This window comes from Cariama cristata, unplaced genomic scaffold, assembly GCF_000690535.1.
Source record: "Cariama cristata isolate BGI_N322 unplaced genomic scaffold, ASM69053v1 scaffold3931, whole genome shotgun sequence".
Taxonomy (NCBI): domain Eukaryota; kingdom Metazoa; phylum Chordata; class Aves; order Cariamiformes; family Cariamidae; genus Cariama; species Cariama cristata.
This window is the reverse complement of record NW_009598511.1, coordinates 1-18,758: the sequence shown is the minus strand read 5'-3', so window position 1 is coordinate 18,758 and position 18,758 is coordinate 1. Positions and strand designations below refer to the sequence as shown.

The 18,758-nt window shown below is 49.4% G+C and overlaps 2 protein-coding genes across 2 annotated transcripts in view; one reads left to right on the top strand and one right to left on the bottom strand.

The window, feature by feature from the left end:
• XPO5 (exportin 5) overlaps positions 1-13,776 on the top strand; it is a gene marked incomplete at its 5' end in the record, with an annotated part of 28,933 nt that extends 15,157 nt beyond the window's left edge. The window contains 14 exons of the mRNA XM_009709310.1: positions 1-9; positions 923-1,104; positions 6,030-6,130; positions 7,226-7,322; positions 7,940-8,076; positions 8,690-8,787; positions 9,250-9,296; positions 9,492-9,586; positions 10,459-10,521; positions 11,025-11,107; positions 11,989-12,096; positions 12,278-12,415; positions 12,575-12,739; positions 13,293-13,776. The exon at positions 1-9 is cut by the window's left edge and continues 112 nt beyond it. Of these exons, the coding sequence (XP_009707612.1) occupies positions 1-9; positions 923-1,104; positions 6,030-6,130; positions 7,226-7,322; positions 7,940-8,076; positions 8,690-8,787; positions 9,250-9,296; positions 9,492-9,586; positions 10,459-10,521; positions 11,025-11,107; positions 11,989-12,096; positions 12,278-12,415; positions 12,575-12,739; positions 13,293-13,433 (1,464 nt within the window). The remainder of the gene's footprint in view (positions 10-922; positions 1,105-6,029; positions 6,131-7,225; positions 7,323-7,939; positions 8,077-8,689; positions 8,788-9,249; positions 9,297-9,491; positions 9,587-10,458; positions 10,522-11,024; positions 11,108-11,988; positions 12,097-12,277; positions 12,416-12,574; positions 12,740-13,292) is intronic.
• Positions 13,777-15,887: 2,111 nt separating this feature from the next.
• Positions 15,888-18,364, bottom strand: POLR1C (polymerase (RNA) I polypeptide C, 30kDa). Its single transcript, XM_009709309.1, has 6 exons — positions 18,230-18,364; positions 17,991-18,110; positions 17,630-17,782; positions 17,302-17,451; positions 16,618-16,734; positions 15,888-16,205 (listed from the first exon to the last, which is right to left on the bottom strand). The coding sequence occupies exons 1-6, from the start codon at positions 18,351-18,353 to the stop codon at positions 16,087-16,089; spliced, it is 783 nt and encodes a 260-aa protein (XP_009707611.1). The 5' UTR covers positions 18,354-18,364; the 3' UTR covers positions 15,888-16,086.
• Positions 18,365-18,758: the final 394 nt, after the last annotated feature.

Here is an 18,758-nt window from a genome sequence, read left to right as displayed (position 1 = left end):
CGCTCTAGAGTGAGTATCATTACTAGGAGAGGTGTAACCTCAGCAAGATGAGACTTGTCTGCTTCCATCCTCCATTTCTGTTGTCGTTACACACAAGATCTCTCCTGATCATCTACTTCTTCAGGTCTTTCAGATTGCAGAATAGCAGGCTGACTTTTGCCTCTTTAAGTTACAGTAATGAGCATGTAGGCCGTGCAAAACCAGATTATTCAGCAGAGTGAAGCACACTATTCCCTACTCTTTGTGCAGCAGAGTCTGGTTTTGGAGAAGCAATTGGTTTACATGATTTTTGGGAATACAGTGCAGTGAATTGTGCTTTTTGAGCCAGGCAGTGTGGAAAGCATCATGCTGAGGCTGCAGCGTGGAATATTAACTAAAATTCCTCCAAGGAGATTCGTATTGTTTGAGTTGTTAGTGAAATGTCTTCACTTCTCGGACAGACTGGAAATGGAGTTGCTATCTTTAGGTCTGCAGAAAACACTGAAATGCAGTCCAGAGAGCTGTGCTTGTGATTTGGGGCTAAAGCAGTTTGACCACTGTTGTCGTGTCATCGCAGATCTCTACATCCATCCCCACACATGAAGGAGATGAGGAACTGATGGTGTAGACCCTTCCTTTTAGAGGGCAACCTACCTGGTTGCTTGCATACTCAGGAGACAGTATGCATTGATGCTTTGTCTAGTAGTGAGTTCCTAGACCGTCCTGCCGTGGCTGAGGGTCACTGGAGATGGTGGAACGTAGCATGATCATTTGCTGCATTTTTTTGGCAGCAAACCCACCAGAGTTTGTTCCTATCACCAGATTACGCTCACTGTAGAGCGTTCCCTTTGAGATGGGGTAATGATGATGGGTTTCTCTGAAAACCTATTTACTCAGGTTGTACTCTGGCTAAGAAACACTCTCTCCGCATCTCTTGCCACAGATAAGCTTTTGCGTGTACACCATTCTGGGAGTTGTGAAACGAGCTCGTTGGCCTGCTGCTACTGAAGAGGCGAAAGCTGGAGGATTCTTGCTGGGATACATGCCCAGTGGAAGTCCAATCTACCGTAATCCCTGCACCGAGCAGGTCCTGAAGCTTCTTGACAATTTACTTGCTCTTATAAGGTGGGTCAAGTTGACTTGAAATCATTTATGTTGACTTAAGAATCTCTGAAAGCTAAACTGTGATAAATAACATGGAATGCTCAGAGCATGCTGTCCCAGCGAAGCCAGCGGGAACACAGGCTGGTGCAGGTGCCCAAGTACTGTTCCTGACTGTTCACAGTGGGGAATGGCACTGGGGAAACTGGAGCCTTCTGAATGTTCATTGGCCTGGCCTACAAGAGTCCATCAAAGCCAATGGGAGCTTGGGCTGGGGTTGCCTCCCCCACCTCCACTGCTATAAATCTGCCACTCAGTTAATAGTTTCTCGACTAACATCTCTGCTCTGCCCTCAGCCCCTACAAGGCCACCTCTCCAGTCACCACCAGGGCAGTCCCAGCTCTCATCGCATCCTGTTTGCGTTGTTCTCTCTTCAGTGTTAAATTAAGCTGGTTTTGCTGAACATGAACACCAGCCTCCTGAAGCGCTGTCTGCGATTGAAATGAGTGGATGCATACTCTCAGGCTGTTGCTACTTTGCAGTGCCTCTCTGCATGTCACTGGTGGTGTGTACATCAGGGGCAGCCAGAGGAGGGAGCAGGAGAAGGCAGAAAAGGGGAATCCAGAATAACACTATTCCCAGAATTATAAAGGAGGAATCTGTCTCAGGGTAACTGCTGACACTGGGATTTTGATTGCCAGGCTTATGGGGCAATTTTGTGAGATAATGCTACGTATAACATACTGGAAAACTTGAGGCTCTGTCCTTGGCAGGAGCCTGTTGGGAAAGAGCATTTTCAGATCCACTTAGATTTTTCAGTTCCCAGGTCTGTGAGGAAAGGGGCCCTGTTATTTGAGCTCTGTCTAGTGAGGTATATTTGGTAGTCACTGAGCTCAGGACTGTGCTGCTTCCAGTGAGAAGGAACATGCTGGACTGGTAGGACAAGCAGGTGCTGTGCTGGCCCACCCTGACAGCGCTTCTCATCACGGAGCTCTGTGTAGCACAGCAGGTGGTACTTCGGCCAGTGAGCAGGGTTGAACGATCTTGTTACGGCCGCAGAGTTGTGGTTGAAGTGGTTTTTGCCTTTTATCCTGGCAGGCTGAAGACCCTATCGATGAGCTTTTGGGAGAGGTTGGGTAGAGTTGCCTGAACAGAGGTAGCCTTATCTCATTTCTTCCAGAGCCTGGGACGTGCTGGATGTCGTGGGAGACCAACTAAACCCTTGCTCAGGGTCTGAACAGGCTGCAACAGACAGACTTTTTGCTTGTGCGATTGCAGTTCTTGCCAGAACTTAGGCATTTTTAAAAACACTTGGGATCTCTGACAACAAGCTTAGGAAACTATTGTCAAACTCTGTGACTACCTGTAAAGAAGCAGGAATTCTGTGCCTGCTTGTTTACCACCTCCAGGAAAACACATGAGCAACATGCTTTTGCCAGTGCTTCCCTGTCTACATAAAGGAAGAGGCTCCCTGGGTGGTTTTTGAGATAATGCATCTGTGGTGTTCGAGCATCTCCCCTGCGGACCAAAATCTTTTCTGAGCATGTGGTAGTAACATACACCGAGCGGCCTGTACTTCTCAGAGGTATCCAGGCTCTTCTTAAGGCTGGATCCTCCAACAAGAACCAATGAATGATGTATTAAATAGAGTAGTAGATCCTCCATCTCATACCTTTCCTGGCTGCTGCTGGACGTAGAGGCTTCTGTGTGACAGCTGCAAGCTCGTAGTTGTTCAGTGCAAATGTTGATGATGCTTATGTCTTTCTGGAGAAGTTGGAACTTGTGCTATGGAGTTTCTGGTGTGTGTTTTACTGGCTTTGAGTGCCTTTTCCATGTACTGCTTTCTCAGACCTTCTTTAATATGGATTACACAAGAGAATACAGAATCTGTAGCAGCCTGTCAGCAGGCAGGAAGTACAGGGCTATGAGGAAGGCTGGCTGGTAGGAAAGCTGCCTGTATTGAGGATGCCTTCAGGAACATAGTTGCATTACTACTTGGGGATGGATGCTTCTCTTAGCTCTGTGCCATTAGAAGGCTTTCTGTGGAGATAAGCAAGGTCTGGTGTTGCTCATGTGCTTATGCAGGAAGCAGACGTGGAAGTCCTCACAGATTGTGTTGGTTACTGTGTGAGCAGATCTGCAAGTAGCAGCAGCATGGATCCTACTGAGCGGCTGAATTGAGCATCAAGTCAGGCACCAGGATGCAAAAAAAAAAGGGCTTTTTGCAGGCTGAGCGGTTGGGTCTGCTGCTCTCTGGATGTCGTGTGGCATTCTTCTGCTGTGTTTGCAGACAGAAGCAGTGAAAGTTGTTAAGCCATTGGGTTTGCTAGGGTTAGTAGCTTGAAGGTGGGTCATGGATGAGACCAGAGAGCCAAGAGGAGTGAGAGGAAGTCCAGGTAACAAGGTAAAATGAAGTAGTTTTGAGTGGCATCTTTTTGTGCCTACTGATACTTGTCTCTGTCTTGGTAGCTGTATTTACTGAATTATTTTGAGGCTGCTTTGTTAATCGCTGCTTGCAGCTTTTTGAGTGATGATTCCCCGGTCCTCTGTAGTACCTTGTTTCACCTAGGTGCTTTCTAGCTTCTGGCTTTAATTGTTCTCTCCTGAATTTAAAAGCGAGTCATGATCTCCAGCCATCTTTAGGAAAAGGTGCGTTTCTGGAGTCAGTAGCTACGTGAACTGATTGGCGCAGCGCCTTTATTGTGCTGGGATTTGCTCGTGTTTTGTTACAAATAGACTTGTCAGGCTCAGCAAATGCTTTGCGCAGACAAAGGCTTTTTTGGAACTCCTCTTGATTGGATGCTGACATTACCAAGGCATTAATGCTGGTGAAAGAGTTGTTGGATAGACATGGATGCTGTAGGCATTTTCATTGTAGACAGCTCCAGCTTTGGATAAAGATTCTTCAAGTATGAACTGTCCTAAAGGACTCATCTTCTGGCCTTCAAGCCCTTCTCTCTAGGCATCAGACACACTTTCCAGCAGAGCTATGACCATCACTGAAAATCCCCCAAGTCCTGCCATATCCTTTGCTTGTCTTTTCTAAAGCATAAATGTCTCTTGAATTTTGTTTTTCCATGTTCTTCTGTGTGTGGGATGCCCAGGACTGCTGCTCACTGCTGAGAGTCTCAGCTGGAACATGCCTAAGGGCTGCATCTTCATCACATATGAGGGCTGTTGGATGCTTTTTTTAAATCCCATGCGGAGGAGCCAATTAGCCATTTTCTCTCCATTACCACTGGGACCTTGCTAAAGTGTTAATTAAGGGAGATCAGCCTGTGACTGAACATCTGCCCTCCCAACTGTCAGACTTGAGAAAATGCTTCGAGGACTCTGAAACAACTAAGGACCATGACCACAGCTTCGGGATATGACTGTCTTGGCCCATCCTGCTGGGATTAGAGCAGTGGGATTTCAAGGTTCACCACCGCAGTTCCACAGTCCTCGGGTTCACCCCACTGCCCTTCTGCCCAGCATGAGGCAAAGCCGATATTGGCATGGAGCAGGCAGGAGACATATAAGAGGAGATGATTTTAGTAGCTAGGTTTCAGGATAGCCTCAAGCAGAAATACACAGGTTTTTGAGTTAGTGGAACAACATTATCCAAACTTCTGTGGAGGCTGGGCTGCTCCCTGGCCCCTCTTGGGAAAGTAAAACCAGCTTGTGCCCCCTTTGAGGCCTGTTGCATGGTGTTAGATCCAGCCCAGAATGAGAGTATGAGTCGTTAAGAAGTCATTTGTGTAGCTCGCTCTTACGAAACTTACATACTTGCCTTCCTCACGTGCAGTGAGCAGGGAAGTATTTGACACTTGCAGAGAGAAATGGGATAGTTGCCATTTCGGAGCTAACTCAGGCTCTCTGCAAACTCAGGCAGACGTCACTGCATCGGAGTTGCCAGGATTGTGAACATAGACCTTGAAAAAAGAACCAAAAAAAATTAAAAAATCGTTAAGACATGAGTGAAAGCTGAGACTCTGGAGAACATACTGAGGTCTGTCCGTGCTCCCTTCCCCCAGCCATTCCCATGTACCCCCCTGCTTTGGGAAACGCTGCTCTAGGGGGAGATACTGAGTTGCCCTTGATCACCTCTAGCAGCAGGTACAATGGCATTGCAGTTTTGGAGGAGGCTGCAGGATTTGTGCTGTGTGCAGCTGGCGACACCCAGAGTGGAGGTCTGAGGTCTCAAAAGGAGAGAGGTAGGTGAGAGAGATACCCCTTGCCGAGTCCAGCTCTGAGTGTCAGTACCCTGGCTAAGAGGGGACCCTTTTTGGCCTGGATGGCAAGAACCAGCCACCCGTGGCTGAATTGGCGTCCCTCGCGGAGAGCTGACCGTGGCCGCCTCCTGATTATGCGGAATTGTTCCCAGCTGGATGTGTTGTCCAGGGGGGGCACGTGTGTCTGCCATGAGTAACATCTGATCGGACTGATGTTCTCCCCAGAGTCCCTCCGATGCCACCTGCCATTCTGGGGACTGTGACCCATCCCTGGGGGGCAGTGTGTGTATTTTGGAGCTAAAACAGCCCCTCCCTCTGCAGGGGCCTTAGGTTCAGGAGGTCTTTTGAGATTACAGAATCCGTGTCTTGTCAGTTTTTTAAAATACATTCTCTGATCCCTTTGGCCAAGCTAATAAGCTGTTGCCAGCATCACCTGGAGAATTGCTGGGAGTTTTTACTGCCAGTGCTTGCAAGGGGTGGGGTGAACGGAAACAAGTGGAAGGGGCAGCCAGGAGATTCAGGACATGAGGTGGAGTCACTCCATGTCTCTGTCGGGTCAGCTTCCCCAATATTTTTGCAGGTGGGGAAGGGGGATCCCATGCACACGTGCTTGGTCTCACCTTCCTCATCATCTGCCTCAGAGGAGCTGTTCACAAGCTGAAGGAGAGGATCCCACTGTCAAGGGCAAAAGGGGTTGACCCACATGAGTATAAACCAAGTGCTCTTCTGTTTCAGGACTCACAACAATCTCTACATGCCAGAGATGGTGGCTAGGCTGGGGGAAACTTTTGCAAAGGCCTTAGACATGCTGGAGGTGGAGAAGAATGCCATCCTAGGTAAGGGGCTTCTCTTGTGTGGGCAGATTCTCAGAGGTATTTGAGGGAGTGGTCCATCAACAGCAGTGGAAGTGAAGAGGGGCTGGAGAGCCGGCTTCTTCTTAGTATTTGCAGCTCAGCTATGATTTAGGCCTGCTGAAATGAGGAAGTTAAAGAAAGTTATTGGTCTCGGACAAGTTGGTATCTTCTGCATGAAATGAAAAGTACCCTACCAAACTGCTCACCCCAGCTGGGTGGTAGTCTCTGCACCGTGGCATTTTAGGCTGGAGAGACTGGGGGTGCTGCAATTCTCTGCCTTTGCGCAGATCAGTAGTGCTCAGCAGGATGCCTGAGTGCTGGTGCAGAGACTTGTCCTGGAGGGCAAGAGCCAAGGCCTGCAGTATGGCCCTGTCATTTATTTCCAGACGGTGTATTATAAAGAGGCTTTTGGAACAGTCTTAAAACAGGTTTGAGCTTGTAACATGGAAGCCTTTCCAGCCAAGCAGAAGTGGGTGGCCTTGTGGATGAAGTGTGGAACGTGACTCTGGAAATTGAGGGTAATTTCAGGTTCCGACAGTGAAATATTTCAGGGAAGTTGCTTTGTCTTTCTTGTCTCCATTTCCTATCCGTAAAATGAGGAGATGCTTCCTGTTTTCTGTGACCTATAAACTCTCTCTCTGTGAACCACCACACATAAAGCAGCAGGGCCTTAATCTCTGCTCTAAACGTTTTAATATCATAATTCAGCACTAGCTCGTGTCCTGACAGAGGTGAATACAAACCTGAGAGGATAGGCTGTAAGAGGAGCTGCACAACTGTCAGCTCTGCTTCTGACTGGGTTCTGATAGCTCCAGTAAGTTTTGCTTTGGAGAAATGAGGGGCTAGAACAACCTTAGTTGGGAGCACCTCTGCTCTGGGTACAACCGACCTGAACTTGGCTGACCTCTGAGGGGAGGTTCTGCCCCAGGGTTGCTGCACCTCTTCCCATTTGGCTGCACGTTGATCTTCCCAAGCGCTTCCCTCACTGCCATGAAGCTGGCTGGGGCCTGCCCAGCACATTCTGAAGGTGCACTGTGCTCTCTCCTTGATGTAGCTGAAGCTTATTCTCTCCCACAGGTCTCCCTCAGCCTCTGCTGGAGCTTTATGACTCTCCTGTTTACAAAACGGTCTTAGAAAGGATGCAGGGCTTCTTTTGTACCCTCTACGACAACTGGTAAGAGCACAGGATTTCCCACACACAATCCAGCATTGCACAGCTGGAGCAGGGGGCTATTGCTGCGTGCTGACTTCTAGAGTTAAACTTTTCGTGTGAGCTGTATCCTATAATACCCAAGTACGAGATGCAGTGGTGAAGTATACTTAACGGGCTGCGTGCTGACTTCTAGAGTTAAACTTTCCGTGTGAGCTGTATCCTATAATATCCAAGTACAAGATGCAGTGGTGAAGTATACTTGGCGATTGTAACCTGCCGCGCACACGTGGAACACAGTCACTGGAAAAAGTACCTCAAAATGCGGATCTGCTTTTAGCTCTTCTGCGGTTAGGTAGTCAGACTGGAGCACTTAGCTGATATCCTGATATGTCTCTTTGCTGCTTTTAATCATGTGTTGGGATCTTGAAAGTGCATTTTAGTGCTTAAATGCTTAATGAATTATCGCTCTGCAGGTATCCCAGAAAAAAAGAGATACTGTGCTAAAATTCCTCTACAGTATTTGTTTAAGAACATGGCAACTGTTTAATCTCAAGATGATAGTACTTGTAGCCTTTGCAGACCAGAGGCATGGTACCTGTTATCTAGCAGACTTGCAACTAACTTGTTTTTTGTTGAAGTTTCCACATCCTGGGAAATGCAGGCCCCTCCATGCAACAGGATTTCTACACCGTTGAGGGTCTCGCCACCCAGCTCCTCAGCTCAGCTTTCATTAACCTCAACAACATTCCTGATTACAGATTGCGTCCCATGCTCCGTATCCTTCCGTCAGTGTCTCAGGCCAGCTAGGGAGGCTTCGAACACATAAATTGAAAACCTGCATTGTTTTCTGTATGGGCAAGCCAAAGTAGGGTGATTGAGGAGGTAAACAAACAGGGATACCCCTGGTGTGGATGAGCTGTGAGCCTAGGGGGGCACAAGCAGAAACAGCAGCACATGAGGTCAGAGGAAATAAATGCAAAGGATTTGTGTGGTCCTGGAGGCACCATGAGAGGTGCCTTCCGGGGCACAAGGGGGCTTGGATAGTGTAGGAGCTTGGCAGTGGGGTGTCTGACTAGACTTTGTGCTTGTGAGGGAGATCATCTGGGGTTCCCAACCCACTTTCCAGGGCTGGACGTTCAGTCTCGCAGGTAGGAAATGGGTGCTAAGCACCCTCAGCTTTCTCAGCTGAACTGTCAGGGGATGGGGCTGAATACCTCATGCTCTTGCTGTATAGAGATGCTACTTGTTAATTCAGGGCCGTGAGAAGATGGGTATTGAGGTGTCTGTCGCTTGGCCTCCAGTGGAATGGGCTGGTTTGGGTGATGTGCGTCAGTCTCCCTCGCAGCTGGCCATGTGTGCTGGATCTCTTCCTTGACTGCTCTGTGCAGGTGTGTTTGTGAAGCCCTTGGTACTCTCCTGCCCTTCAGAATACTACGAAACCCTTGTCTGCCCCATGCTGGGACCACTCTTTACCTATCTGCACGTGGTAAGAAAACAGCTTGTTCGATGCCTGTTCCTTGGCAGCCCAGACTCCTTGTAGCAGCTGACAGCAACGTGTGAGGATGTCTGCTTGGTGATTTTGATGCTGGGGGGGGGTGCTTTTGAGGTACGTTGAACTCTGGCTGTTGCACAGCACCCCTTGCTGTGAATTCAAACCTGTGGATATTAGCTCCTCGAGCTTCAGCCCTGAGAATTTTTGTGGGTTGTTTTTTTTTGCCTGTGTCTTCTCATTTTCCTGACAGCTCACTCAGATTCCTACAACCAGCACAGCCAAAGCATCTTCAGCACAGTTGGTAGCAGTTTTTGTCCCGCTCAAAATGGGGCTTGGCACAAGAGCTGTGTTTAAAGCTCTTGTGCTTCTGTCAGCAGCTGTCACTTGGGCCTCTTTGCGTTGTGTCCAGCCTGGCTCCTTAGGAAGGTATTGAATCTTCCCTTTTGTCTTGAACAGAGGTTGTCTCAGAAATGGCAGGTGATCAACCAGCGGAGCATGCTCTGGTAAGCTTCCGCCCCTTGGTATGAGGGGGAAATGGGGAGTGGGATGGAGCTTTGGTCTTTTCGTGGCCTTTTGCCCAGGGAACAGCCATGCCAGGAGAGGGCTGGAAAACACTGTGTTTACCTTAATTCTGTGCTTGGGCAGAGGGAATACTTTAAGACATTGGCTGCCTTCACACTAAAACCTGTTCTCCTCAGTGAGGATGATGCTGCAGATGACAACCCTGAGTCTCAGGAGATGCTTGAGGAACAGCTGGTCAGGCTGCTGACCCGAGAAGTCATGGATCTCATCAGTAAGTGAAATTTGAGCTAGGTCCCCTGGGACAGTTGGGAAGTTTGCCATGGAGAGGACAACAGGAATTTCCAATGTGCAGTAAAACTTAACTGTAATGGCCAGTAGTAGTTAACATAATCCTCAGAAGCCAGGTGTGAGACAGTTAACCCTGCCAAAATGTTAGCTAAAACCTAGTAAGAGATCAATTAAAAACCTTTAGAAGAGAGTTTCTTCCTTTTGTTTTGTTAGCGTTTAGGGCTCCACAGTTTTGGCACTGTCCCTATAGGAGTCCAGTCTTCCTTTGGAATCTAGGTTCTCCCTTTCTGTGCCCTGGAGCCCAATATGGGACATGGGTTTGTGGACAACTTGAGTGTAGAGCAGTTTTCTTGCTGGCAATTGCCATGTCTCTAGTCAGAGGGAAGGGAAGAGTCCCTCCCACAAAGCAATCTCCCTTCTTTGTGTTCCCCTTCTTCAACATGGTGGTTTTGTCAGCGTGGCTTTGAGCAGAGAGGCTGGGAAAATTGACTCCGCATAGAGATTACAGATCCTCAACCTTCTATCTCCTTTCTTGATTGGCCTTGCTGCCTTAAGAGGGTGTTCTTCTCAGGTTGTAGACTTCAAATGGTTTTGCACATTCCTGGTTCTCGGTAGTTGGAAGCAGCCACCGTGCAGGAGGTTCCACTGTGGGAGGATGCTGTGGGTTGAGTGTTTCAGCCTTCCAGGTAGTGCAGTATTTGGCTTTCATATTCTTCAGATACTGTGTTGAGTATCTGAAGAGCTGGGGGAGCTTGAAGCAGCTGGGAGCCCATCAGAGTCTGGAAGATAATCTCTGTGTGTTCTGAAGTAGCATCTTCCCTTTCCTGCTCCTCTGACCTGCATCTGTTTTTGCAGCTGTTTGCTGTGTTTCTAAGAAAGGTGTTGAACATAACACTACTGCTGCTGTAGATGGAGACGGTGAGTAAATGCCTACTTTTGCCTTTCCTGCCCTTGGTGTATACAAGCACTTTTTGCATTTATTCATACATTTCTGGAGGGAGAGGCTGCCTGTTGCTGCAAGTTCTGTGAGAAGGGTATAGGTTTGGTAAGGAGCCTTCAGCTCTGTCCTGCCCAGTGTGTCTGGGGGCCACAGAAAAACCCAGTCTAGCCCAGGAATAAACATGCTGTAGGGTTCACAGGTAGCATGCTGGAGCAGCTTATGGTACCGAGGAGAGGGCTGAGAAGAGGGCGATGTGCACAGTCTTCCCAAGAGCTGAAGGTCACTAGTTGGGTGCCTTTCCTGCCCCACAAAGGGTGGGTGCTTTCTGCTTGGAGAGAGATGTTCTGGCAAGCTGTGCCAGGGTACTGGTTCTGTGTGCGGTCTCCTGGCTCCCAGTTTAGTTCTCGGTGTGCCTCCCTGTGTCTCCCTGGGTCCTCGGGGACAGCCATGTTCACAGTGCTGCCTTTGTTCTGCTCTGCAGATGATGAAGCGATGGCCACGGAGGTGACTCCCCCTGCCAGCGCAGAGCTCACCGAGCTCGGCAAGTGTCTGATGAAGCAAGAGGTAAGAGCAAATGCTCTGACTTCCACCATCCTTTCTCATATCACTCTTTGTCGTCCTTGTCTGTGGTGCAGCCAGACGCTGCTAGAGAGATGTAGGCTGCTGGAGGGTTCCCCAGTGTGAGAGGGCAGGCTGGACAAGGCTCTGAGCAACCTGATCTAGTTGAAGATGTCCTTGCTAATTGCAGGGGAGTTGGACTAGATGACCTTTAAAGGTCCCTTCCAACCCAAGCTATTCTATAATTCTGTGTTTCTATACGTGTTTTTAAAGAGCCTTGTTAATGGTTGCAGAAGCCACAAAGCAAATGGGGGTTGGGATCCAGTATAACAGGCAGCTGCAGAGTTTCAGCCCTTCTGCGGGCAAGGCCCTGGGCATTCAGCCCCCAGGGTGCTCCCTGGCTCCGTCTCCATCCTTGGCTCGAGCCTTCATGAGGAAGAATTTCAATCAGCAGCTCTTTTTTTCTGTAAAATCTGCCAGAGCTGGCACAGTAGCCACAATGTTAACACAACCCACTCTGCAGAGTACCTTCATCCCGATACCTCTGTACTCCTCCTCTCCTGCGGATGCCTCAGAAGCTCTTGCAGAAGCTTTTGCAGTGACCTGAGAGTTACAGCTGATGGGAGTCCATGGGTGCTCCAGGGCCTTTCCAGGGGAGATGAAGGGAGCAGGCTTGCTTGGCGTTGGTTCCTCATGGCTATGATGGTGCACACTGGGTGCCTTTGAGCACCTTCAGCTGGAGCAGCAGCAGCAGCACGCAGGGTTCTCAGAAGATAGCCCCAAGGAGCTCCTGCAGAATCCCTGGGTTGCTTCTTGCCTCCCTTCAGGTTTGAACCCTGGAGGTGGGAAATAGTTCCTCTGACTGATTTTCCCTGACTCCTTTTCAGGATGTTTGCACTGCGCTGCTGATCACTGCCTACACATCCCTCTCCTGGAAGGACACCTTGTCCTGCCAAAGAACCACAACGCAGCTTTGCTGGCCGCTGCTCAAACAGGTACCTCTGGGAGGGAGAAAGAATTAGTTCTGGCAGGGTTGGGAGAGGAAGCTCTGAACCTAGGGAGAAGTGTGACTGCTTCACCCCTGGGCACCTTCTCCCTCGGGAAGACCGAGCTGCTGCAGAAAGGCAGTCATGTATCAGTATCCTGCTTCTGTGCTGACAGTGCCTCTTCCCTCAGGTGCTTCCAGGAAACCTCCTGCCCGATGCCGTGTCCTGGTTTTTCACAAGTGTGCTGAAGGGCTTACAGACACACGGGCAGCACGATGGCTGCATGGCAGCTCTTGTCCACCTGGCTTTCCAGATCTATGAGGCCTTGGTGAGAAATTCTGCTCTTTATCCAGATGCAAGGTTGGCTGGGGAGTGGTGGAAAACTGACCTCATGCCGGCCTGGGTAGGGGCCGAGGAGCTAACGGCCCCCCAGGAGGGCAGGGCTGCTCCTCTAGCAGAGCTGTGTTAACCATACTTCTCCCTGCAGCGCCCTCGCTACGCCGAGCTGAAGGCAGTGATGGACCAGGTCCCAGATATCCAGAGGGACTCTTTGGAGCAGTTCGATTCCAAACTTCTTAACCCAACACTGCAGAAGGTGGCAGACAAGCGCCGGAAGGATCATTTCAAGCGCCTCATCGCAGGTTGCATTGGGGTAGGTGATATCCTGGAGGGAAACGAACCTGTTTCATTTCACACCCGTACCCTGCAGAAGTGATGGGGCGGCCAGCCTGGCTGCCTCTCCCTTCCCAGCCAGGAGGCTGTTGCAGCATATTCTTGGTGTTTGTTCTGTCTCTCTTCAACTTGGAGGTACAGCGGGGATGGCAGCACAGACTGAGCAGCCCCTCCAGCAATCACTTCCCATTGAGAGGCAGGGGGTACCTTGCACAAGGGTGCCTGGGGGAATGGGGTGTTAAAATGTTTGAACAAAGCCGCTAGGTGGGTGCTGGGCTTTTGTGAGGATGGTGGCCTTGGAGCCTGGTGGCATTGAGGTAGAAGCTGGGGAGCTGCTGCACTGCTGGTTACCTCAGGGCCCTGGCACTTGGGAAGGACCAGGCCTGAGATTCCCCAAAATGCAGCCCCGGGGTTCGGGCCTAGGGATTGCTCATAATCTGGGGTCTGCCTCTGATCTGCAAGCAGGCTGCCCCTGAGCTGAGTCGGGGTATGAAGGCAGTAATGACTGATGCCTGCCCGTCTGTCCTCTGCAGAAGCCCCTCGGGGAGCAGTTCCGCAAGGAGGTTCATATCCGGAACCTCCCATCTCTCTTCAAAAAGGTGAAGCCATCGCTGGAGACAGACGTGCTAGAAAATGAGGATGGAGAGGGCCTCACTGTACTCTTTGAGCCCTGAGCCTGGGATGCTGCAACCATCTCCTCCCCTACCTTCTATTTTGTCTCTCCTCCTAGTAAGCACATTAGATTCTCCTTGTCATTGCCTCCACAAGCATTCGTCTGAATAAAGCCCCTGATGGGTCCTGTCCCATTCTCCTCCCTACGCTGGGATGGGGCCTGCGGTGGCATTTGAACCAGTCTATTAAGCTTTCCCTGATTCCTTCCCCTCCCCTCCATTCGATGAGCATCTTTAGACCTCTGTTTCTCTGCAAGGTGGGAGCTGAGCCCATAGACTCCATTAGGTAAAGCCTGGTCATCCTGTAGCCTTGGGTCACTCTTGCTCCACCTCTTCATCCCTTGGGGTTTAGGATTAATGCAAAAGGCAGAGTAGCACGCCATGTGAAAAGGGGCTACCCTCATCTTCCTCTGGGTGCTAATAGCCAGGCTGCGTAGGGAACACATCAGACACTCCGGTCGTGCCTGTCAGCACTTGTCCCTAGGACTGGTATTCTGATGAATCCGTTTCCCTCCAGGATGCTGAGCCTTGGGCTGAGGGCTGCGTGCCAGGAAGCCTAGCAGTGCTCTAGGATCTCCCTCGAGATCAGCCTTTCTAAGGTGCAGCTGCTCTCTAGAAAGAGGCAGACACTGTCATACATATATATACATATATATGTATATATGTGATCATACAGCTTGTTCTACCCAGAGCCAAACGGAAGGCTTTTATTTTGTGCCAGCCTTTCTTGGACATCTCTCAGGGGGAGCAGGACAGATTTTTTTTATTATTTTTTTTCTTTTTACCATGCCCTGTAGACTAGAACATGGCCAGTGCAGGGTACATAAAATCTGGACCAATACCTGAAGCACCTGCAAACCAAAAGGGATCTCCTCACCCTGTTGCTGTGGAGGTGACAGTAGTCGGTGTTTTTACCCAGTCTGGTACTTCTCAGAGAATTGCATGGTGGGGCAGGAGGGGTGGGGTTTATACTGCAGTTTACAGGGGGGAGCCAGGTCAGAAACTGGGTTTTAGATGAGGTGGGACTCCTATCAAGCCACTCCAGTCTGCAAAGCTGGTTCTTCTTACATGACAAATGGTTCACTTGATCTATCCTAGCGTTAGCACAGGAGCTGGGAGGGTCTGTCCAGAGCTAACTGGCCGATTCGCCATCCAGGAGACGGAACAAGTAATAAACTGTGGTGGGTGGAGAAGGTGGTCTCTCCACTTGCACATCTGGACAGAAAAGCTGGGGCTGGGAAGAGTGGGAGCACAGAAGGGAAGAGCAGGCCTTGGGAATCCACTTGCCCTCCTGCCCCTGCTGTTCCACCAGCACCCTCCACTTTCCTCCTGGCCTCAGGTTTTTTTAACCTCTGAGCTAACATGGCTCCTGGCTCTAGCAAAGGCTGGGTGTATTTATTGTGTTGTGGTATTTTTAACATTCTGTGACTTCATGCTAGACACGAGGGGGTTTTTTTTAATGGTTTTTAGAACCTTTTTTGTAGGAATGTTTAAATCCGAAGCTGTCTCTGAACTGGTTGTGTTACACCTCTGAATGTCAGTAAAGCTATTCCAGTTTCATACTCATGGTGTCATGTTTCATTTTTATTCTTTTATCCGTTTCAGTAAGACCTGAGGCCTCTGCTCTACCCAGCCTGCCTTCCTAAGGGCAGAACAGAGTAGTCAAATCTAATCCCTGGGAAGAAATACCTTACCTTGAGATACTTAAGGTGGCAGTCAGTCCTTACAGAATGTTTTTTAAACCCCGCCTTTGCACAGAGAAGCCCAGTACTGTATCATAGAATCACAGAATTGTTTGGGCTGGAAGGGACCGTCACAGACCGCCTAGTCCCAACGCCCCTGCCATGGGCAGGGACACCTTCCACCAGACCAGGTTGCTCAACGCCCCATCCAGCCTGGCCTTGAATGCTGCCAGGGATGGGGCAGCCACAGCTTCTCTGGGCAACCTGTGCCAGCAGCTCGCCACTGCCCTCATTGTAAAAAATGTCTTATGTCCAATCTAAGTCTACCCTCTTCCAGTTTAAAACCGTTGCTCCTTGTCCTGTCGCTATAGGCCCTCATAAAAACCCTTTCTCTGTTGAGAAATGCCACGTTATACATTGAAAGGCCACAATAAGGTCTCCCCAGAGCCTTCTCTTCTCCAGGCGGAACAATCCTAATTCTCAGCCTTTCCTCACAGGAGAGGTGTCCGAGCTCTCTGACAGTACAACCTTTTATCTACCACATTAACTACCCCAGAGCTGGTTTGAGACACCTGCAAAACAGTCCTGCACTGCTACTGACTTGTTAAATCTCACCGACCTGCTGCGAAGTGCTTTATTACACTGCCATATCAGTCCTCTTCACATACTGCACACAATTTAAAATAAATACTATTATGCATCTTTAGACCTGCTGCCACTTTCTTGTCTGTGTGTTACGGTCTCACAGTTGTGAACCGCACAGAAGGAGACAGCTGTAAAGAAAAGCCTTTATTTTAGTGCAACTCCTCACTGAGGCTCCTTACCAACAGAAAACAAATTCAAAGAGGTGGTCTGAGGACTCTTAACAAGCCCATCTCAAACCTCTTGCCTATGGAAGAAGAATCCCCCCCTGCAGGCAGGTGCAGGAAGCCCAGAGCAGCAGTGCAGGGAGATGCTTCCCAGCTACAGCCTGGTCACTCCATAGGCACAGAGTCCAGCTCATTCAGGAAGCGCTGACACTTTCCCATCAGGATCTTGATGGCTTCGCTCACCAGCACATCTGGAGGCAAGATACCCGTCGATTCCACTGAAACTGCACAGAGACACAAGTCAGCACAGGCACCGGGCAGCTTCAGCCTACACCTGGCTCCAGAATTTCTGTCCCTCGTCTTCCCTTACACCACACTTCTAGAATCATAGAATCATTATGGTTGGAAGAGACCTCACAGATCATCAAATCCAACCGTAAACTTCTGACAAGTCAGATCTTCACAGCCAGAGGAGAAGAGGTCACATTTGCCAGCAGGAAGTACACACACTTTCAATCCCAAAGCAACACCAAACCACAACCTTAGCAGTTACCCACTGCGATATGGATGTATGAATGCTGATGATGTGGAGGCGGAACGGGAGGCAGAGACCCCAGCTATAGATGCTGGCCAGTCTCTGCTTGTTTGCACAGACCACAGCAGGGCTCTATGTTCTGTGGAAAATGGGGCACTTACAGATGTAATGGTTTCGTACTCTTGCCAGGCGCACAAGGTTTTTCAGACTCTCATGACGGAAAACTTCTCTGCTGAACGTGTCCAACCGTGCATTGGCTACTCTTGCCACCTTTCTTCCTAAAGGGGAAAAGATGAAACAAGATGGGTGCCTGCAGCAGATGGATGCCTTGTGGTCACAGCAAACGCCTACCCCTCAAACACACACTCCCCCATCAGCAAAGGCAGTGAAACCACCAATATAAAGAATTAGCACATCCCCAACATGAAACTCCAACCTGACAGAACTGGTCTTCTTGAACAGTTCCAACCCAAACACAACAAACACTTGTATGGACCCCTGGGCAGGACACAAGAAGTCTGCTCCACGCCCAGCTGCTGGAAAGAGCAAGCTCACTACCCAGTCTTGCAGACAACCGAACAGCACCGGGAGCTGCAGTCAGCAGCTGCAGAGCTCTGCAGACAGGCACCCAATGCCTTAGCAGCACTTCAGGGAGATCTCAGCTCATCACCCAACACATCTGCATGTGACATCCATAAAACCAGGCTCAGAATAGCATGAACGGTTGCTGATTGGCAAGGCAAGATCGCAACGTGGTTTTGTCTCTACAAGGTTAGGCTCTAGTCTCTAATCAGTCTCCGCTAAGGCTTGTAAAGAAAAAGGCACTTAGAACAGGAAAAATGTACCTTTGATATTCTGGATCTCAATGACTCCAGGGGAAAAGCACTTCTGCAACAATTCAGCTGCCTCATCCTCAATAGGCTGCAGGAGAGTAATGTCAGGAAGCAGTCGATAACTAGCCGTGGCCACGGGAGAAAACTTGGCATGATCTTTACCTGCATGAAGAGTTAAGAGTCAAGGATGAGGGCAGGCCTCAGGGAATGAGCGTGCAAGGATGCCAGGGCCTAAAGTTCCAGGGGGAAAGCCAGTTCTCCACCCTTGCCCTTCACACAGCTGTGCTCTAGTCCAAGCACTCACACTCCTCCTCCCACCACTTCAGGACCCACGACTCACCTATACCCTTGACACAGTGCATGAGCACATCTATTTCTTGGCCAGGTCGCAACAGCGCAATGAGGATGTCATCGTGAACAGGTCGGAAGTCAGCCTCTGGAAAGAGGTCTGTCTGATTCCCCAAGGGCACCCACGTCATATGTTTACTGTACACTGCGAAGAGAAGCCACAAGCATCAGCCAGCCGCTGTTTCAAAACAGGTCACTGACCCATACAGGACCAGAGATGGCAAAAATTAAGTTTAGCAGAATGAGGGAATCGGCTCCCTCTGCTCACAGGGCTGAGAGAACAGACCAAATTCTGTCTCCCAAGACCAAAAAAGAAAAAAAAAAACAGCACCTATTTTTAGGAGAGATCTCACCTTTGTGATTGAAGTATAGTTCATTAGGATCAGATGATTCCTTGGCTGCCTGAGGGTTTCGGCTGCATTTTATTTTCAGCTGGAACTGCAGAGTATCAATTTCTGTGCCTTCTTCATCTCCTGGGAAGGGGAGAACAGCATGAGCCTCTATGGAATCACACTTCTGCTCAGTTTATGTGACTCTGATTTCCTGCTTTGGGGGAAACCTTCAATATTTCTTTTTGATCCAAGACTCTCACCTTGGTTTCTATATTCAAAGAGTCGAGGGTCAGCTCGGATAGGGATGAGGCCCAAGCGATGAGCCAGAATTTCATCCTGCACAATGGATGTGTTGTTGTATACAAAGACTTTCTCTACAGCCATTGTTGGCACCTTAGGGAGACAAGAGATCAAGTCAGCATGAGATGACACTTGAACTACATGCCAACAGACTATCCAACTAGAGTGTCCCTTTTCACCCATAAACAATTGCCCTGCAGACTATTTTCAGTGGTATATCTGCCAAACCAGGGTACTCAACACACCCCTACACCCAACATACCCCCTTCTCTGTTTTGTTTTTTTTTTCTAAACAAATGATCACAAGAGGTGAAAAGCAGGTCAATCCACAGACACTACCAACAGCACCCTTAAGAGCAACAAGCGCCATCGCTCATGCTGCTAAGGCCCCAAATCTCTTTGGGCTCCTCACACACGTGCAGAACGAATTTGCGCTTCTCTTCCAAACCCAGAAGCTGCCTGCAAGGGCTGACATAGAATCATAGAATC